This window comes from Patiria miniata, unplaced genomic scaffold, assembly GCF_015706575.1.
Source record: "Patiria miniata isolate m_02_andy unplaced genomic scaffold, ASM1570657v1 HiC_scaffold_20, whole genome shotgun sequence".
Taxonomy (NCBI): Eukaryota; Metazoa; Echinodermata; class Asteroidea; order Valvatida; family Asterinidae; genus Patiria; species Patiria miniata.
Window position 1 is genome coordinate 6,392,777 of NW_024037059.1, and position 21,421 is coordinate 6,414,197.

At 39.8% G+C, this 21,421-nt stretch overlaps 2 protein-coding genes and 1 pseudogene across 2 annotated transcripts in view; 2 read left to right on the forward strand and 1 right to left on the reverse strand.

Annotated features, from left to right (window-relative positions):
- Positions 1–1,958: 1,958 nt before the first annotated feature.
- LOC119727117 lies at positions 1,959–12,638 on the reverse strand. The gene is made up of 10 exons (XM_038198980.1): positions 11,414–12,638; positions 10,995–11,058; positions 9,083–9,208; positions 7,721–7,863; positions 4,178–4,384; positions 3,958–4,036; positions 3,651–3,713; positions 2,988–3,068; positions 2,261–2,344; positions 1,959–2,125 (listed from the first exon to the last, which is right to left on the reverse strand). Exons 1-10 carry the CDS (start codon positions 11,845–11,847, stop codon positions 2,006–2,008), a joined length of 1,401 nt encoding a protein of 466 aa, XP_038054908.1. The 5' UTR covers positions 11,848–12,638; the 3' UTR covers positions 1,959–2,005.
- A 5,493-nt stretch (positions 12,639–18,131) lies between these two features.
- Positions 18,132–19,151, forward strand: LOC119727279 (annotated as a pseudogene).
- The window catches only part of LOC119727280 (sushi, von Willebrand factor type A, EGF and pentraxin domain-containing protein 1-like), a 51,155-nt gene continuing 48,704 nt past the window's right edge, over positions 18,971–21,421 (forward strand). Inside the window, exons 1-3 of the mRNA XM_038199134.1 lie at positions 18,971–19,032; positions 20,288–20,424; positions 20,570–20,746. Of these exons, the coding sequence (XP_038055062.1) occupies positions 18,971–19,032; positions 20,288–20,424; positions 20,570–20,746 (376 nt within the window). The remainder of the gene's footprint in view (positions 19,033–20,287; positions 20,425–20,569; positions 20,747–21,421) is intronic.

Below are 21,421 nucleotides of genomic sequence, written 5' to 3' on the forward strand. Positions count from 1 at the left end.
AATCAGAAACATTGATGACATTTGTCGCCATCTCGGTTTTTTTTTCTTGTCGTGTGGGTCGTCTTCATTGCTGTGGAGATCAATGGTCGTGTGCACCAGTCGCCGTTTTACCCAGTAATTTCCCTCATAACTCAAACCCCTGCCCTCTTTCCACAAAATTAAGCTTGCTCATACATTGTGTTTCACGCTTGCACGGCACTGGCCTGAAGTCAAACTGGATGATGATGCCTAGCGGCGATGTCCAGTCACTTTTCTGAGATTCTGAGATTCTGAGAACAAGGTATATCTTAGCAAACTATTTCGATGATTCCAAACACACAGAATCAAGTCATTCAATGACGATTGTGTCATCGCAAAATATGAAGGCAAGTTCCGAAAACAAGTGTCTCTTCGTTCTCTTATATGGAACGGGGTCCCAAACTATACGATTATCCATCAAGGGACCATGTGGCACAGGAAAATTGGCTAAACTCTTGCAAAAACTTAATTAAAATAAAATTACAAAACTCGCCTTTTTCAGTCGAAAAACCTGCACGTGCACGGTAGCCATGTTTGATGTTGGCGATTTCTCAATGGCCAATCACGTGGAACCCTGACTAATATGAATTATGCATGATGTGGGGAACCTTGCGATATCAGAGTGAAGAAAAAGGTACAACATTTTCTGGGTATTTTTGTTTTCACACTAAATCTTTTGTGGTGAGGATAAAAAAGATCTCCAATATTGTCACACGATTGATAAGCACTGAGATCTGCGGTTTTGGTGGTAATTTGAAATTAAGGTGTCTAGGTATCTGCCCTAAGGGGATGACCAAAATATTTTTTTGGGGGGGGGGAGGCTGGACACCATATTTCACTACGGGGCATTCATGATAAAGACGTACATCTTATGTATACTTGCACGCTTACGCGCCTTAACCATAATGCATTTTAACGGCGCATTTAAAGCTTTTGTACTTGGATTTTGTCAACGGAAATGTTATTGATGGGCTATTACGGTCAGGGATTATTGGGTTATATCCAGCAAAGGCCTACACGTATGAGAAAATTAACATACACCTTGTTTACAAAGGAAATATTTTAATCACTTTATGTTTACAACAAATTTATTCTGCCTTCAAATTTACAACAGCTTTGACTGACCCTCGCACTGAATCCTTAGACTTTTTCTCCTTGTTTATGGTAATGTTTGTTTTGGCTCATTTGGTGCATTGTGCTCTCTGGGTTTGTAATCCCACTGGGAAGTACACCGGACTTCCCCATCTAACTCCGGATTCTACAGTATTATGCGAGTATATGGAATACATTTAGAAAACCATGCTTCAGTTAATGCTTTGTACCAACTTTATGCCTCTAAAGGATTGCATTATGTATATATCCACGCAAACGCCCAGCGCTCATGCAGATCATTTTTCGTAATCTTAAGAGTGCAATAGGGACTTTCTAAGACTCGATTTTGAGTAGCGTTGTCGTGATTAAAAAAGTCTGACAAAAAGCATTAGGAAAGTGAAGGTCGGAGCATAAAATAGGAGCAAAAATTACTTAGTGATGTTTTTTTGGATCGTCTGAAATGATTTCTCATAAAAAGATTGAAAAAGTATCAAAGGTATAGCAAGTAACAGTTATTACAATTTTCAAGAGAACTTCAAAATTCATTAAGTTGCATATCTAAGCTATCCCATGCTCTTAAAAAATGGATTTTCCCCTCCTAACAAAGTTTCAACTAATATTTGTTTGTTTTACCGAAAAAAATACTGTATCTCGATTTTGGGCGTCTACAACCCTATAAAAATGGGTTTTTATTTTGCGCACGGAGACTAATTATCGTCTGAGCAGCTAATAATTTGAATTTGAATAATTCAGTAATAAGACGTAGGCCTACGTGTATTTTGTCGTTCGATGTCTCATTCAAAAGTGAACGACTTATTAAAATAGCAATTGAAAAAAAACATCAATTTTTCGAGATTAATCTCCAAACTGGCGCGGGGAAAGCTTCTTTGATATACTACAATTCCTGTTTAGGCATGGAAGTCTGATCACGGGTTCCTCTGAACTTGCTGCTGTGGTCACGTGACGGTGTGTTGCCATCTTCTGGGATATCTTTCTCAAACTTTCTCAAAATCTCCTGCAAAATACGAGAGAACATGAGATGCATAAAACCTCTTACTCAATAATTTTGATTTTACATTATTGTATTGTTAATTCTTTTTCAATGATTATCAATTCACTTTCAAGGATCCATACTAACGTCGTACCCTACCTGTTTTTGTTTCGAAATCTGGCCGTCAATTATGTCGCCTAAGATCATCATCTTCTGCCCAAGATTGATGGAAAGGGGGTCAAACTGGGGAATTAAATAAAGGCGAATATCAGTCATATCCTTGGGAGTTTATTCTCTCGAATTTTGTTTTGTTGTATGAAGCAAGAACGCGTGACACATACACAGGGTTACAAAATACAATGTAGACTGAAGGACTGGTTTAAGTCTACCCACTGTCATTTCCACAAACATTGCGCCTGCCACCAACGGTCACGTCACATTTTCATAACACAAAAAGTAGGAAATAAACCAATCAGGACTGATGACAATACACCTCTGGCCCAGACTTGGGGTTTCCAATTCTGAGCATTTTGGATGCAATCAGGCCCGGAAGTGGCGCTATTTAGCCATGTTGTGGATGGCTCGTTTTAGAAGGTGGCTACTTTTCCACTTTGGGAAACATCACTCGTTTTAGGCCGTCTTCTTTGGGTGAGAATTTCTCGAAAAGTCATCGGTTCAGTCAACCCACCAAAATATTGGAAAGAAAATGAGAGACGACATGTGAATCATCATTTTTCTGTGCAGCCCTGAACACCTGTGAGAGTTTTAAGCATTTTAACAAGAACTTTGAAGTATGGACATCTATCACTGTTGCTTATAGGAATTTATTTGATTGGGTGCATTCATAAGGGTGAGCGTCTGTTTCTTTGAGAGAAAAATTGAGTACCTTGTTGATTTCTACTGGAAACTTGGATGTGTCACGTGACGTTATCTTGCCATCATCATCAACATCAAGTATCTGGAATATCTGCCATAGCAGGGTGAATGTACAAGAACTATTACAGCAAATCACAAAGGCAAACATTGCAAAAGAGGGACTTTCTGGTCCACTGGTTTAGTATACGATTCAGATCGACGAATAAACAGACGAACAGATGAACTATTGCATGATGTTCCAGACAACTTTAGACAAGTACAGAGTCTTTTCAAACGTAACTCAAATAGCCAGTCACGAGTTGCTAGCGATCTCAGTCGATCGTATCGCGCTTTCGAGGAGTCAGGTTGGCGCATTGGTTACTACTTTCCTCGCCTTCCACCGCTATGGCCCGGGTTCGATTCCTGCTGAGACCACGTGTGGATTTTGCCCAGAATACTCTTCCATGGTTTTCATCCCACCTCTAAAACTAATTCTTCTCATTGTCTTCTCTCTACAGGTTTCTTCAGGCTTGTGAGTTATATGCCTATAGAGCACATTTGAGGAATCCTTGGTTTCATATTAAATCAGAAAGAGGAAAATAAAACCACTTATTTTCATATAGCCATGTCATTAAGATTAGAGTTCTTTCATCAGTACAATTTTCCTTTTGAGATGTACGTTAGATACCGGTACCTGGTGAGCAACTTTCAAAGCTTCTGCGGTCCAAATGTCGTCTTGGTCCAGTCCTGGAAATATCTAAGTGTGGGAAACCGAGAGTAAAGATCAAAGTAAAACTCCACAAATGGTCTTTAAGACAGGTAAGCAAAGTTATTGACTTGATGTGCTGAGTGGATCCAAGTCAAACAGGAGTCCAAAGTAATTTTGACTTGAATTAATTTGAAAGAATAAAAAAGTTTCAAACCATTAATTATGATGTATTTCAGGATGGATCGAGACCTCAGAAATCACAACAGAACATGCTTAATTGCTTTCCAGTTACCGTGTCCATAAATTCGAGAAACTGCCCCTCTGTCAAGGAATCTGTCTCCTCTTCATCCATGAATGTCGTCAAAGTTGCCCTGAAACAATTATCAAAAAAAGGTATCTTGACATGTTCAACTCATGACAGCTAAAAAATATGTGATCTTTTTAAAACATGTTTTGTTTTTGATGATAGTATTCCCTGCGAATTTGGCGGAACTATAAACCATGAAACTCACGACGGGTCCCTGAAGAAATCCAGTTCTGGGTGAAGATCCGTCTGTATGTCACCGTTCGTCTGGTCGTGGTACGGGAAGCTGACATCGGCCAGCGAGAGCCCCGGGTCCGGCATGCCGCAGGACTGCGGGGAAGGCACGACGTAGGCCTGGTGATTCCACCAAATGTTGACTGCAACGTTGCTACCGAAGGAATTCACCTGATGAATCCTGAATCGGTGATTGGAGATAAAATACATATAATAAAAAAAGCCTTAAACGTCATGGTGACATTCATTTTTTGATTTGGTACGCCTTATAACTTGCGGGTCAATCTTTAGCGAAATCACTTCTAAAACGGTACGAATTCTAAATACACATGTAGTTGATTTATCCCAATTGGGCATGTACTACTGTCCAACGTCCCCTATTGTATGCAGAAACAAACTCATACACACAGATTGCGCTTTAGGACACATAGGATCATTTGCTTTTCATGCATGTTGTTCCTTTTTAATAATAAAATCACCCGAAGAAAAAAGATGAATGTTCAAATCCTGACCCGTTGAAATTTCAGCTCAGTGATTATTACGATTTTCGAGAAAACTGAAAACCACGCACATTCAAATGAAGATGCCTATATTATTTTCTACTGCTTTATAATTACTCAAGTTTTAATACTCTGAAGGACTTTAAGATTATATGAATGTCTCATTATATCTTGTTAAAACCTTACTTTATTTCTTTTTCATCACAAATCATTTGGCAACTCAGGGAGTCACCTGGTTGATCGTCAAGGGCGCAGGCTACGCGGTGCGTGTACAATGAGGATCATGTGAACCGAGTGCGTTTCGCAACGTTTAGGATTGCAAGGGACTTCAAAAACAATTCCCCGAAATGGCGCTTAATTTTGAATACAATGTACCCTGGATCTGTTCATAGACCTATAAGCAAAGACTAGAAAGACTTAATCAGTAACCAATATATAACTATGAGAGTGTTGTAAAACTTTCTACCGTTGATCTCTTAAACAAAATAATAGTGCAGATAAGTGCTTTTAATGATCAAGCAAATAAAGCAACAGTCTCTACAATAGCATGCTTGTTAAGGTATTGACCAATACCGATTCCGATACTCGAAGTAGGACAAGTTTCACACGTATTTAACAAGTCATTGACTTAGAAATGATGCATAAGGGCATGTATGGTAACAATGGGAAATAAGTACACCTCTTATACAACAATACATGTTGAGGTTTGTAAGTGTTGACTCAAATAGAAGACAAAAGGAAAAACAATTGTTGCAAATTTGCTGTCGGACTTTCGCAAACACGAGAACAATGTCAATGTTTCCTTCTAATCACTTCGAGTACGTGAATATCGTAATTTATCAGCCAAGAGTTATAGCTGCCAAAAAAAGAAAAAAGAAGAAGTATGGACCAATACCGATTCCGATACTGGAAGTAGGACAAGTTTCACACGTATTTAACAAGTCATTGACATACAAATGATGTATAAGGACATGTATGGTTATAATGGGAAAAAATAAGTAGTCCGCACAACAATGCACTTGAGGTTTGTGTGTTGACTCAATAGAAGAAACACAAGAACAATGTCAATGTTTCCTTGGCCTCGAGTGCCATGGCATGTCATTACGCAGTGCCGACAATTTTTCTATTTTCCCTGCTAAAATGTTAGTCTGAGTATATCTCTTCTTGTCCGACGGAGCTCTCTCTGTCTCCGGTCCAACGCCTGATATATATAAGCATGCAAATTAATGGAACCCTGGGCGCCAGCCCATTGGAATCGACATGACGTCATTTCATTCCGAAATCTGGACTAAGCTGTCGATTGGTCAATCGGATGCCATGTTTTTACAACGGACGTAGAGATCTAATAAAACCCGACATTGGTTTTCAAAACGGGTTACCGAAGACCAGATATAGAAGGCGCCCGCTGAATGGTCAGAATCTCGAGGTCAAGACGCAGTCTTGTTGCATTATTAATCGCCGAATCTGCTCACATAATAGACCCTTGCTGTGTAAGGGGATATTCCATAAACTTATTAAACGTTTCGATTAGATAGAAAATCCTCTGCCATTTTTATTAGGCTTTTAAACGAATAATAATTTGTTTGAGAGAGTGAGGGTTGCGTAGAACGTTGGGAGTCAAGAATGTGGTTTTGCGTTTTGTTTTGTAGTTTGTTTTAACCACTCCATCGTGTAATTATTATTTGTTTTTTGTTTTTAGAGTATATATGCATTGTTTAATACGTGTTTTTTTTTTTATAATCAGTCTCTCCCCCCCCCCTTTTCACTTTTAACTTATGACATAGAAATGATGCACAGGGGCATGTGTGGTAGTAATGGGAAATAAGTACACCTCTTATACAACAATACATGTTGAGGTTTTCAAGTGTTGACTCATATAGAAGACAAAAGGAAAAACAATTGTTGCAAATTTGCTGTCGGACTTTCGCAAACACGAGAACAATGTCACTGTTTCCTTCTAATCGCCTCGAGTACGTGCCATGGCATGTCATTACGTAGTGCTAACAAATTTTCTATTTTCCCTGTCCAACGGAGCTCTCTTCGTCTCCGGACCAACATCTGTTGTATTTAATAAGTGTGCAAATTTTCGCGACCCCGCGTACCAGCCAATAGGAGTCGACATGACATCATTTCATTCCGAAATCTGGAATAAGCTGTTGATTGGTCAATCAACATGTTTTTGTACAACAACGGGCATAGAGATCAAATAAAACCTGACATTGGCTTTCAAAACGGGTATTTCCGAAGACCCAATATAGATGGCGCCCGCTGAATGGTCAGAATATCGAGGTGAAGACGCAGTCTTGTTGCATAATTAATCGCCGAATCTGCTCCCATTATCTAGACTCTTGCTGTGCAAGGGGATATTCCATAAACTATTAGAACGTCTCGATTTCAGAAAACTCCCATGTCATTTTTTTATTAATCTTTTAAACGAATAAGAATTTGTTTGAGGGAGGGAGTGAGTGTTGCTTACGTTTGGAGTCAAGACTGTTTTTGCAAGTGTTTTGTTTCTACATTTTAACTTATTCAGTTACTATGTGCAAGGCCGGATCCAGACCACAATTTCTTCTCTTTTTTTTGGGGGGGGGGCAACATTTTTCTAGTTTCCCGAAAAATTGGGTCTAAATATTTTCCGCCCCAAATGTAATATGAAAAGCAAGGGGGACAAATGTTTTGCTTTTGTTAAGTTTTGTGTAAAGTGTAAAGTTGCTTTCAAATAAAACGCAATTAAATGTTTTGAAAACGGAATCGACGTTTCCTCAAACTCAGTCGAAATTATAAATTACTTTGTTTACGCAATTCAGTGAAAAAAGACCGGTTGAATGCAAACCAGGAAAATGGTGGTATTTTCACAAGACAATGAAAAAAATACATTGTTTTGTGAAAATATTAATGTGAAAAGTATTAATATTATCTTAGGAAAATATTAATGTGCACACAACTGCGAAATAAGTAATCTGCTTACAAAATATGAAAAATTCAAAATATCAGTCACAAAGAGTTAATGCTCTGACCATTTGAACGGTAGGTAGATGCAGTCGCCAGCTTGCATTTTCGCTTCATGGAACTCCAGGTTCCTCAGTTCAGGGAACTTGTTCAAGTCGACTCGTTCCACGTCTACACTCGAGTAGAAGCCTTCTGGATGATCGAACACAATCTTTAAAATAAAGTACCATGAAGCTATTTATAAGATGACATTAATTGATAAAGCTAACTTGTTGCCAAAAGCGCAGCTTTGTGATGAACGCCTTTTTATATTGAAAATTCTGGAAGCTAAAGAAACCAACACATCAATTCTAAATTGATGCATTTTTTTATGGAGAGGGGGTGCGCCAAAGACGACCAGTAAAATTGTTAAAACGTTTGATCATGTTGATCAAAAAACATATCGAGGTAGTGTTCATTATGCAATACATCAGAAAATCCGACCCTAAATCAAGTAAACCTGCATATTAAATTCCAATTAATTGTCGAAAATCAAATTTTTATGGTGGCTTTAAAGGGACATCTCACATATATATTGACGCCAATATTGACGCCAATATTGACGACATGGCCTCCATGATGTCGCCATATTTGCGCCAATATTGACGCCAATATTCACGACATGGTCTCCATGTCGCAAATATTGACGGCAATATTCACGACTTCATGCGTGAATATTTTTCACAGCAACTTGACCTGGCTCAAGGTAGCCGCGGATTTGGCCGGATTTCTAGCCGCGTATTCAGCCGCACATTCACCAAAAGTCAAAAAATCTATAATACATGCTGCAAAAGGTAATTTATTTTCCAGATAGATAATTTACTTTATTTAACGAAATTTTCAAAATAAACGACAATTATCAATATTTTTTTCACGCTGTATCAAAATTCACAAAATAAGCAACCATTTCATTAACGATTATTGAAATGTTGATGCAATAGTAACTTATAAATTAGCTACTTAATTTACGCGTAATTTTTCAACGCTTTTAGAGATGTTTAAAATTAAATGCTTCATTTGAAGAAAAAAAAAGGTGTACCTCACCTGTCGCCAAAAATTTGCAGTTTTATTTCACAATCTACGAGAGCATATTACTGGACACACTTAATTTTGGTATTGGCTTCAGCCAAACACTAAATAGTGCCTAAAATAATCCCCCCCCCCCCAAAAAAAAATATTATAATAATATTACACATTAGAAGACCTTTATCATTTATTAACACGATACCACTCAGCCACTTTTCACATTAAAATCAAGCAGAAAATGTATTTACCAGGAAATTCCCCATCAAAAGCAATAACATACAAGCATCGTCGATCTTAAGTGAACATGTTTGTGTAGAAAGTAAAACCCAAACCTAGGCAAGTGGCAATGAATTGTTGATGTTTACCTGTTGTCTGTAGCGGGTGTAGTTGACCAGGAGGAAGTCTTTCTGGCCCCTGAACAGACAGTTGATAATGTCAACGTAGTCGGTGTGTACGTGGGACTTGGTACCTCCGCTACTAAACCACAGCATCTGCCCACAAGAAAAGGCGAAGGGTTATTTAATTTTTTGATGCAGACGTTAACAAGTTTTTATTAAAGGCATATACCTATTGCATCATTTTTTCATGCATTTTGTGTTCGTTTCGAATACATGTAATAACACCACTCATAATCCAAAGAAGAATGTTCAAAACTTATCCTGATGAAGTTTAAGCACATTGGATTTCCCATTACGATAAAACAGTAAAACCATGCAAAACCTTTTGATCACGAAACACGACTTCGTCAATTGCACTCTTTATTTCGAAAATCAATTGTCTGATTTCTTGGAAATGAGAGTATTCAATTCAATTCAAGAAACATTTATTTCATACTCCTTTAGAGAAATACATCAATAAACAAAAGGTTTTTGGTACATAGCAAAATAACGAATTCGATAAATGTGTCACACAAACAAATGTAATAAAAGTATACTGCGCTATTAACAAGTGTAAAATTAAGTTTGGTTTATGCACAGGAGAAAATAGGAGTATGGGTCTGTTTGAGTAAGCCGAGGCTTGTAAGAAACAGCCTTTACAGACAACAATAACAACAGAAAAACAAGACTATAACGAGATACAGACAAGACAAAAGTGACACTACTTAACCTGACATGATATGAACGTACAAAATGAGTAAATAATTGGAAAAGCAATGAATTTGAAGGAGTTACAATTAACATGATGAAAATAATAAAAACGATGAAAATGCATAGAAATCAGGTTGGGAAGCTATGCTACATACGAGGACAGAAGGAATTTCTTGTACCGTGATTTAAATCGCCCCACGGAAGACAGTGTTCTAATGCTGGGATTAATAGTATTCCATAATCGGGGACCATGGTACCGAAGAGTGTTAAGGGAATAAAGAGTGCGAGTGAATGGAATGTACAGGCTACTGCTTGATCTAGTAAAGTGACTATGGGTGTTTTGTACTGAAGAAAAGAAAGACGAAAATGTGCTGGGGAGAAGATTGTTGGTGAATTTGTACATGAATATAGCTGTGTGAAATTTATTAATATCAGCAAGAGTAAGAGTGCTTAACTGTGCAAATAGATGTGAACAATGTTCTCTTGGCGATGAAAAAGTGCAAATCCGAACAGCCCTTTTTTGTGCAATATTTAGTGGATATAACTTGGTATTACTGGCACGAGCCCAGACAATGTTGCAATAGTTCAAATAGGGTAAGATGAGAGTATCATAGGGGAGGGGCATAGAGGACGTGGGGAGAAAATGACGAATCCTAGAGATGACGCCAGAGTTGCGAGAAATGGTTTTAGTAATAAGAGAGATGTGGTTGGACCAGGAGAGTTTGTGATCGATGAGAACGCCTAAGAATTTTGTAGAGAGAACCCTGGTTATGGGCTTGCCATCCATGACAATAGGAGGAAGATCGGTATTTCGTCAGACAAATCTGCGATATTCCTGTATTAAAAGTATTAAAAGCCAGATGCAAATAATTTCGCGGGGTGTTTAGTAACAGTACGATCTCCATGTAAGCCTTTTGATAACGATTCGGTGGGAAACTTTTGGGCTAAATGCAAATGATCCTATATGCCTTGTCCATATCTCTGGAAATTTAAGCAAACAGCGCTCACTGGGTTGTTGGTTTGTTGGTTGGTTGATTTGCTGATTTGTCCCTTGATCAGGTAAAAGGTTGGACTTGGTCTGTCCGTCCGTCGGTTTGCCAATTATTAATCATTAATGCAATATATACGTCATCTTCTTCTGTCAGGATGGATTTTTGTTTTCTCTTTAGACTATGTCCCCCACACTTACCGTTTCCAGCAAATTAGCAGTGACGTTAGTACAATGCAAAGATGGCGGGATCAGCACATCTTTCCTGTAATAGATCAAAAACATCTCTGTCACAGTTTTCTGAAAATGTTCTCCGGGAAAACTCCATAATTTCATTGATAAACACCAACCGAATACTTAGTTGTGAACACAAAATGAGCGACAAACGGTAGTGAATAATGAGATGAAACAGAAATATCGGGGAAATAAAGCGATGACAATTTTTACAATACACAATGATGGCCCTTTAGGAAGACCACTACCATGTGAACTACACTTATATGGTACGAAAATCATAGCAGAGTATACATGTGTATGTATATCTTTATTCTCAAATGTAGATGTTACAAAGGTAAGGAAGAAACCTGTCTTTTTGTGTACATTAAAGTCACAGCACTCACTTTAAGAAATCTGGGACTCTTGCGACAAGGTACTCATCGGTGGTTTGGTATCTGTCCAGGAATTCAGCGAAGGGCATGTTCATCCTCGGTAACTGTCTTTCCTCAACCTTCCGCATCTCCACTCTGATCAGCTGCTGGGACTCGGGCAAGCTCTTCAGGTACTCGTCGGTCCACTTCTGGAAGGCTGGCGAACGCCTCGCTCCTTGCTTGATGATGACGGGGACGGAAGGGTAGACATAGCTGCGGAAGAACTCGTAAGGGGAAGGGAAGTCCTGGATGACTGAGACGGGCAGACGGATAGCCTCGGAAGCCAAGGGCTTGAGATGACCTGGTAATGAGGTGGGTGGGGAGGAGGATTGAGCATCCTCGGCACCTGACTGATGTAAGGAGACCACGAGCCAGAAGATTACGGAGATGATCTTAGTAATCTTCATTGTTAAAGTCTTGGAGTTTGCTCAAATGGATGTCCCAACAACGCTCTCGGGACTCGAAATCTGAGTTCCTGGTAAATTGGTAAAAGATATTTGCACAGAACAGATTTTTGCGCACACTGCCCGGTCGTAAGTGATAGGTAACGGTCAGAATGTCCCTCGGAGCAACCCTCAACAAAGAGCCGTTACTAGCGGGTAGGGCAGGTTCCAGGGCCGTGAGTCACGGCATGGTCTATACACGTCCAACCCGTGTCCGCCTGCTCGTCCCGGCCCGCGGAGAAGGAACCCGGAGCTCTGCAGTTCCCCTCCTCTTCTGTGATTGGTCACAGTTTCCATGACGTCATGCTTTTTCGATGAAGTATACTACCTAAACTTTTCTTCAAAAGTTTGTGCTTGAAAATCAGCGTCCACCGAACAGAACAATGCCACACTACATGCCAAAATAAATAAATTAGCCTAGACAAAAATAAGGGGCGTAGTCGATCCCAGAGTGGTAATAAAAGTAGCGCACAAGTTAAGTCCAATCCACAACCAGGCTTCAGGATGGAACCGAAGACAAGTCTCGTCGCTCCGTTCGTTCTGTGTTTGGTGCTCGTTTGTCTTCCAGCATCAGGTAGGTTTAACGTTTGGGCTCACACAACTATTTATCTGATGACTGAGAGTTATGGTAATATGGAACACCTCATCGATATTGGAGCACGCCCGACGGTCCCTAAGACTCGATTCCTCTGTGTTATTGGTCAGTCTCTCTGGCTGGACATCCCAGTGTCGGCTTTCACCAGCTATCAGCAAAAATCTTGCTTATGTGGTTTTCAAAAAAAATAACACTCGATACATAGCTTGCCACTGTATGTATCATCAACTGTGCACGAACTGCACTAAGGTCATGGCAGTTTCCTTGCGGCTGTATACCCTGATAGCGGCTACTGCGCTACAAGCGCATGCGCTTGTTGCGCTCGAATTGTTTGTGAATGACTAAAACCATCACTGTCGAAGATTACGGCCGTGGATTGTGATTGAATTACCCTCTTCTTTTCTCCACTTTTTCAGATGCATGCCGTGGAGGTTGTGGTGAGTACTCTGATAATTTTATTGTATATACATGTACATGTACAGTGTATATGGGCACGTGATTACTGTATATTCACGAGGCCTCCTTTAATGGAAAAACCATTGCGCACAGTATTGTACAAAGCAATTGCTTATAGTGACGGATTATCTTAACAATAGCTAGCGCAGTGCTTTCGCCATTGAAGGGGGCCTCCGTGATAGAATTGGCAGCGTGCCCAGATTGGTCTATATGCTTATAGATAAGGAACAGGCTGGTTCATCCTAATTCAGTGCCTACGGCTAGCTGGCAGTAAGCACACACTTCGAGAGCAAGTGGCTTTAGCCGCTTCCATAGGCGCATGTGTATATGCAAGTCATGGCCAAAAACTTAAACACGGCCTAATATCTTACTTTTCATATTGACAAAAATCCCATCTTTTCTTAATGTAAACTATTAGGAAAGAACTCCGTACACAGTTTCATTCTCCACTATGGCCACGTTCTTTTATTAAAAAAAATTAACGTAACGGATGTTAACAGGCCTAAACTGGATTTATGTATACGTGACGCAAAACTGCACCTTATACTCTGACCTTTTTGGATGTCATGCTGATGTCATGCTGGTGACAAAAATCTTTCATTTTTCAACATTTATTTTACTAGAATGGTTAGTTCATTATTTTATTCATTTATTTCAAGAGAAATGCCCTCTTTTTGAGTGTGAATGGTTTGAAAGGGAACGGCCCTTTTGAAAAAATAACTCACTTTTGGAGCAGGACATCGAACAATAACTGATCTGCCAGCGTCTATGCCCTACTCCAAAAAAAAAAATACCAAAGTGCCGCATGATTTGCGGCCCGACATTAATTCATGGGATTGTTTGTGCATTAGATTTTTTCACAATCTCTCTATTTTGGGCGTCTCTAACCCTCCGAAAAAGGCCTCTAATGCACACAAAAAGATCGAACTGGTACTTTTCAAACTTCTCGTGAAATGATTCCGTCTGACTTACTGCCCTAGAAATACTTACAAGAAATAGTGATGATCTCCAACAATCAGTCAATAATAGACTGATTTTGTTTGGTAGGCCAAGAGAGTTTTGGGCGAAATCGATTTCCATGCAATGATTCCCGGGATTAATATAAAAGACTGAAGGAGAGAGAAACGACTTATTGAAGAGCAAAGGGGAACAAATTTATTTTTAATTCGTTTTCTTCACTCGTTTAACTTAATTCCGGAAATATTTGCATGTAAATCCTTGCAAAAGTAGGTAGATGCCAATCGAGCAAGAGAAGCCCATGTTGTTATTGTGATCATTTTGCTTTTCATGCATGTTATTCGTAATAAAGACGAATGTTCAAAATGTTCAGCTCGGTGGATGTTACACTTTCAAGAAAACAGTGACAGACCATGCACACAATGAGTGTCGCGAGGGGAGGGGGGCAAAGGGGGGGGGGGGGTGCTAGCCCAACCCGTTATCCACGGAGCAAGTCTCCTGTATAACGTCTGATATGTCTAGACATGCAAGCCGCGGGCCAGCCAATCGGAGTCGACTTTAATAAATCGTGACGTCATTTCATTCCCAAATCAGGACTAAATGGTTTGATTGGTAAATTCTAATGCAGTGTTTTGTAATGACAACAACAGCCTGGCGCTTATCGCGTAACATGATACAGAGTCAGGGGTGGATCCAGGAATTTTCGCAGGGGGGGGGGGGGGTTCATCAGCAAAAAATTATTAAAATGTACACAGGTTGTTTTTTTCTCCGGTCACTTGGCCGGGGGGGGGGGGGGGGGGGGGGGCTGGTACCATATTTCAATAGGGGGTGCTGTTCAAATTCGACGATTATTAACACTAGATTACAGAATGGGTATCGTATTTTGAACAGGCGGACATTATACCAGTATAATTGGGGGGGGGGGGTGTCACAGCGGCGGGGGGGGGGGGGGGTTCGACTTATTTTTTAGGAATTTGTATGATTATTTTATTTTTGGACGGAGCTAGGTGGTATCCATTGCCGGTACCCATTTAACACCTGGGTTGAGAGGAGTAATTGAGGTAAAGTGCCTTACTCAAGAACACGCATGGCCACGGTCGAACCCACAACCTCTTGATCACGAATCCTGTGCTCCACCGCTAGACCACACGTGCGCACCAAAGTGGGTTAAGTGGTCAGAAATTGCCTCAGATCGCACCACAGAGCATCTAGAATCCAAAAAAAATTCGGGGCCCTTCAGCGGGCCCCGAACCCTACGCTGTAATTTTTTAGACCCACTTTTTTGGGGGACCAATTTTTTTTGGCCCCCCCCCCAATTGTGTTCTGGATCCGCCCTTGGCACGACTCACGATTTATTCTCCAAAATCAGTCAATGGACTGATCGTTCGAAGTTGGCTTTTCTTCTTCTAAATGACAGCAAGCCAGACGAAAATTTCACGGGGTGTGTAGTACCAGTGGTTTAAACCATACATGACCCAGATATCATCTATTTTCTTCAATCATCATCAAAAATATTATTGAAAATTAATTCAAATGCGACCATTTACCATGTTAAAGGGAATGTACATCATTGGCTTTTGCTGTAATTTTCGGAAACTTTTTGAGAGGTTAGTATAATAGATCAAATATTGTTACACTGACATTTTTGAAGTTTGGTGTTCGAAAAGGTTGGAAAAACCAAGAAAAACTAAAATGTTCAAGTAGTCTGGTTCCCTGACTCCACAAAAGATAAAATGGATCTATTTATAGATGATGGAAAATTGTAAGGCAGGGGAACCAGTCTAGCTGGCCTGCATGTAACCAATAGCAAACAAAACTTGGACTGAAAAAAAAATGGTAAATTTGGAGCAGTAGTTGAAAAATAGTTAGTTTTTTCCAACGCTGGTGCGGCCGCTCATCCTAGTAAGGTATTGCGTAAAATCTTGGTAGTTTTATTTTTCGATGTTTGCAAATGTTGTACATTCCCTTTAAAGCTACAGTCCATCATTTGTAATTTGTGCATTTTGTTCGTTTGAAGCAACAAAAGAGTTCAAAATCTAATGAAGGATACTGAGCAACTAACCTGATGAAGTTTCAGCTAAGCTTCAGCTGTACATTCCGAGAAAAACAGCATTCTAAGATCTCAATTTCAAATCAAAAGTTACTGAATCATGTTATGAATTGTTTTGAATTGCAGCTATACGCGACGTAGCGCACTGATCCAACGAATTATAACAACCGCGCGCGCGTGTGCGTCGTTCCAATACTTGTGCGCGCTGCGCTGAATAACAAAACGAACTACTAATTTAAATTTTCCTACGGTGCTTCTTAAGAATCACCGTTGGAAATGCCTTCTTTCGTTGATTACTTCAAAATTACAGTTTCCCAGAAAGAATAATTTCACAGGGAGTTTAGTTCACTTACTATCTTTCAACCAAGTTTGTTTTTCAACAATAATTACGCCAGTTACTTTTCGGATGGCTGCAAATGATGGACTATAGCTTTAAATATGTTCCGTACGTGCATCTTTGTCAAAACGATGCACATTTTGCCATTCGGGAGCAACCTCGTCCCCAGGGTGTCGAGCAGTACGCGCCCACCACTACCTGCTCTCTCGTATTGGATCATTTGCATGTGCAAGATTTTTGAACACGTATGCAAATTAGGAGTAGTCTGTGTCCTACCTGTGCGTTACATTTACGTTTGTTTTTGTTTGCGGTGTCTGGGGTGATTTCAACCAATCCTGCGCATGTGTCGCACAAAGTCCAAATCAATGTTTACCTTTTGTAGGCTAGTACTAGTAGTTGCTGCTGGAGTTGTGGTGGTTATTTCTGTAAATGAGAAGACCAGCGTGAGTTACGAAAACATGATTTTATTTTAATTAAAGGGAATAGGCCTATACATCATTTGCTTTTGCTGTAATTTTCAAAAATGGATGGAATTGGGGGGTTGGAAATATAACAAATATAGTCATGATAGTCATGATAGTTATACTGACTTTTTTGAGGTTTTGGAATTTGGGTTCGAAAATGCTATAAAAACCAAGAAAAACAATCATTTCCCTGTAGTCTGGTTCCCTGACTCCATATAAGAAGAAACAGAGCAGTTTACATACACTGGGAAATTGTAAGGTCAGCAGTCTAGCTGGCTTGTACCCGTTCATAGGTGTGTAACGACCAGCAAAAAATTGATACCAAAATACCACCTTACTTGAAAGTGACAGTATTCCAGGTGCCATGATTTTACAGGATGCTTTACACTGTCATTCACTAACAGTCCAGCAAGGTATTTCAAAACGATTTGGTACTTTTATTTTTTGATGTTTGCAAATGTTGTATTTTCCCTTTAAACTGTTACGATCTTAACGAGACAACATGCAGTATCACATTTCATATTAATATTAACAAATTGGAAAGAAAATGAATATTTTCGAGAAGGCGTGGACGAATGATCGCGAAAACACGTACTGCACGTTGTGAAAAAAAACACCAAGTACACGATATTAATCCATTTCTAGCCAAATGCGGTATCGAATCAGGATGCAGGAAAGAAGTTTCCTTTCCAGGGTTTACTATTGGAAACAACTTTGGAAATAAAGTAAGCACTGGGGACGAGGTTGATTCGGGAGTTTTACTCATAGTATGTTTTGGGTTTTACTCATCGACGTAGGTGAGTAGCGCCCTCTGTTGTGTGACAACTATTTTTTCAGGTCGAAACCTAGCTGATCTAGGACGACGTATGATTGCACTATTTTGTAAGATTAAAAACTTACCCATGTTTTGATTCAATCTGCACAAATGGGAATTATCAATTTACTGGAGATCTTTCATTTTCGAATAAAATCAATCATTGTGTGCGCGACACAGATGATCGTGAATAGCCCACCTAATAAACGACGAGGATATGTTTTGACGCACTCGCATTAAATTTGCGTTGGACAACGCGCGCGCGTTGCAAGCGTTACCTGCATCAATAATGTTGACTCGAGGTATATCAGGTTATGACTTAGCTTGAGTAACTCCAGCTGACATGCTCATCATATTCATTCACATGTAAATGAATACGAGCATGTCAGCTGGCTGGAGTAACTCATAACCTAGTTATGACTGTTCATATGTCTCTCCCCTCCCTGCTGTCTATTTTCTCCCCAGATGCACATACTGCAGCAACAGTATCGTCAGTCCACCTAAAACGACGAGGATATATGAGAATTTGCGTTGGACAACGCGCGCACAAAGCGCGCGCGTTCCAAGCGTCCATTATGGTGACTCGAGGATACCGATGTGCTACATTTGCATCATCCACCAAAGCCACCTATCGCACTCACCTCTGCACTAAATTGGAATTTTGTTCATGATGAATTATTCACCTGTTCCAGTTACTCCCACCATACTAAGCAGATATGTGGCCTATTTAGCAGGTCATCTTCAGTATTCCTCTATTGTGCAGTACATTAATATCCTCAGAATACTTCGTGACTGTGGCCTCCCTAACCAGTGCTAACCCGCTAGAAAATAAATGGCATCTGCAGACAATTTTGCTGGGAATAAAGAGAACTAAAGGCCACATCGTTCAGCACAAAGAGCCCATCACCCCTACCATTCTCTTATCCCTCGGATCCTTGTTAGATTTGTCCTTTGATGCTGCATTTTGGGCAGCATGCTTAGTAGCCTTTTTTAGATTGTTGCGCAAATCCAACTTCCTCACCCCTTCTGCTGGGTCTTTTGATGATGAACGGCACCTTACCCCATCAGATTTTTTCTGTACATTCTTTGGGTATTCTGCTCAATATTCGATGGCCCAAAACCATCCAATTCAAACAACGCCAATTGTCTGTCCCCTTGCCCTTCTTGCATGAGCATCCACTATGCCCAGTCACTGCCCTCATTCGATATTTCGCATTGTGTCCAGATGTACCCTGCAATAGCCCTACTTTCATAATACCCGCTCAAAGTTCAGGTTACAAGCCTCTGACTCCCTCCCTGTTCCAAATCACTCTCATCAAGCTGCTTACTAGATTAAAGCTCCCTCCATCACAGTTTGGCACTCACAGTTCGCAGAGGATGGGCTTAATCTGGCCTTCCTTGTGAAATAGTCAAAATGATGGGGGACTGGAAATCTGAGGCATTCCAAGCATATATCACCCTCTCCCCTGAGCAAAGGTTAAAATTGACGCAATCTTTTCAAAGGCATTGCCTAGCACTTAATAAATGTTTTCAAATACTATACAAATGTATACAGGTATATCGTCCTACCAGTAAGTAACTTTTCAAATTTATTGTTGACTACCCACAATCTAGTTGTTTGGGATATATACTTTTTGGAGGATTCTCTTTTCTTTTTTAGATTTAGTTACAATAAAGACTATAGTGTGTGGTTTGGCCTTAATTGTAGCATTTCTTAATTCAATTTGGTCTGGCCTAGTAGCCTTAGAATAAATGGTTGTCCATTAATGTACCCAAAACAGCTTGACTGTTTGTCTCCTTATTTAATGTGGTTCATTAAACCACTGTGCAGTACCAGTATTAATCCAATTAAGCTTTTTGACAAGAATTCGGTAGGCTACTTTTTGGACAAAATCCTGTAATACGCCTTTATATGTGTGCTTGTATAGCTCCAGACAGAACGCCACCGACGTTAAAAAAGGGAACCTGTCCTTCCGACATAACTAAGTACCCGAGCGCTCTATCTACGCGACTGCGTGTGTATTGGACTGCTCCAAGAGCGGAAGACTCATGCCACCCCGTCAGGTGAGTAAAACGCTTTAAAGCCCGGTTCATACTTCATGCGAAAGCGAAAGCGAAGTGAAATTTGTGACGTCAACAATACATTCGAAGCACGTCCACCATTGTTGACGACACGAATTTCGCTTCGCTTTCGCGTGAAGTATGAACCGAGCTTTAGGGACCCATGTAATGGATTTTTTAAAGTGCAATCCAAAAGTGTTCCATTTAACTTGATTTGTAATCTTCGTTTAAGCTTCATATAGCCTTTTTCAGGGCGTTTTTTTAGCCTATTTTATGTTAATGCTATTTTCCATATTAATGAGCAAAATGGTGATGTCATTCCAAAGGGCATTGAATCACTTCTCAAAAGTGTGTGTGTGGGGGGGGTTACATACCTTGATGAGAACTAATGCGAGCGCGAAAAGCAATGGCCTAACGGCATAGGGTTTGGGGACCGCTTAAAGGCTTAAAATGATGTAGAGACAGATGGGTTTTGATTTAAAACAAAGTGCACTTTGTAAAGATCCCCCCCCCAAAAAAAGAGGATGTCTCATAGCTTTTATGCATTTCAGAGAACTAGATATTTGCTAAAAACATGCTCTAGTTTAAAATTGATTTCATTGACTTAATTGTGTGGACCCTTTAAATGAAAAAAAGATAAGAATGCCAAGAATTTCCATTTTTTTTGCAGAGTTCACAGATATAGGGGCCCAGCCAGTGGCAGCTACTTCAGTGAATCCAAGTCACCATATACCATTAGATACTTAGCAAGGGATAGCAAAGGCAACCAAAACAACTACCTTTGCACATTCACAGTCACAGTGAAGGGTAAGTGTTTAAAGATTTAAAGACTGAGATTGTTGTCAGGAAACCAGCAAATGATGTTTGGAGTGTTTTGTGCCAGCACTCTTTTCTTCTGCTATTACTCACTTGTTATACGTGCTTTTTCTACATTCTTCCTCTTTCTCTTTAGTAAACAGATGTGGAGTCCACCAACCGGTCTCCTGGGGCACTGTTTCCTGTTCCCATGGCGACATGTATAGCTCTGAATGTTCCATCAGCTGTATGAGTGGCTACTCTATCAGTGGGTCATTCCAACGCACTTGCCAAAGCAATAAAATGTGGTCTGGTACTGCACCATACTGTACACGTAAGAACAAATTAAACAAACTAATTTTTAACAGTTGATTGATCGATTTTATCACAGAAGGTAAAAACAACTTTTACCAGGCAGGCTTGAACAAATGCTGACGTTTGCCAATGTTGGAAACTTCCAAGCAAGTGGAACCGACTGTTTTGCCACTAGCATTGGCATACATTGAAAACAAAGGTTAACAGTCTTCTTGGCAAAGAAACACGTTGACAATTCTTTTAAATTCAGTAGTTAGTCACATTTACATTGCAACCACACTGAGAGTGGTAAAGTTCATAAGTTTAACATGCTAATCTGTTATTTTAATATTTCCTTTTTATACGCCCCCTTTACACTGAGTCAGTGACTTGTATGTTTCCAAAATAGATTATTTTTCTTTGCATGGTGACAGGGAGATTTGGGAGACAAATCATGTAAAAAGACCATCTCTAACAGATGCTTAATCTCTAGAGCAATGCATTGCATAACTCATGTGAAATGTGACAATTTTTGTGCAGCCTTTGCAATATGTGTCACAAGTGGAATGCTAGATCACTCTCTGAAATTTTTGAAATTTGCTTCATTACAATATAGTATCAACATTCTTAGAAGAGTACTTAATGGTGCAAATCCGATATGCCAATAAGGATGAGTTGTATGTTTTTCACAAACTGACATAACTCAACCTAACCT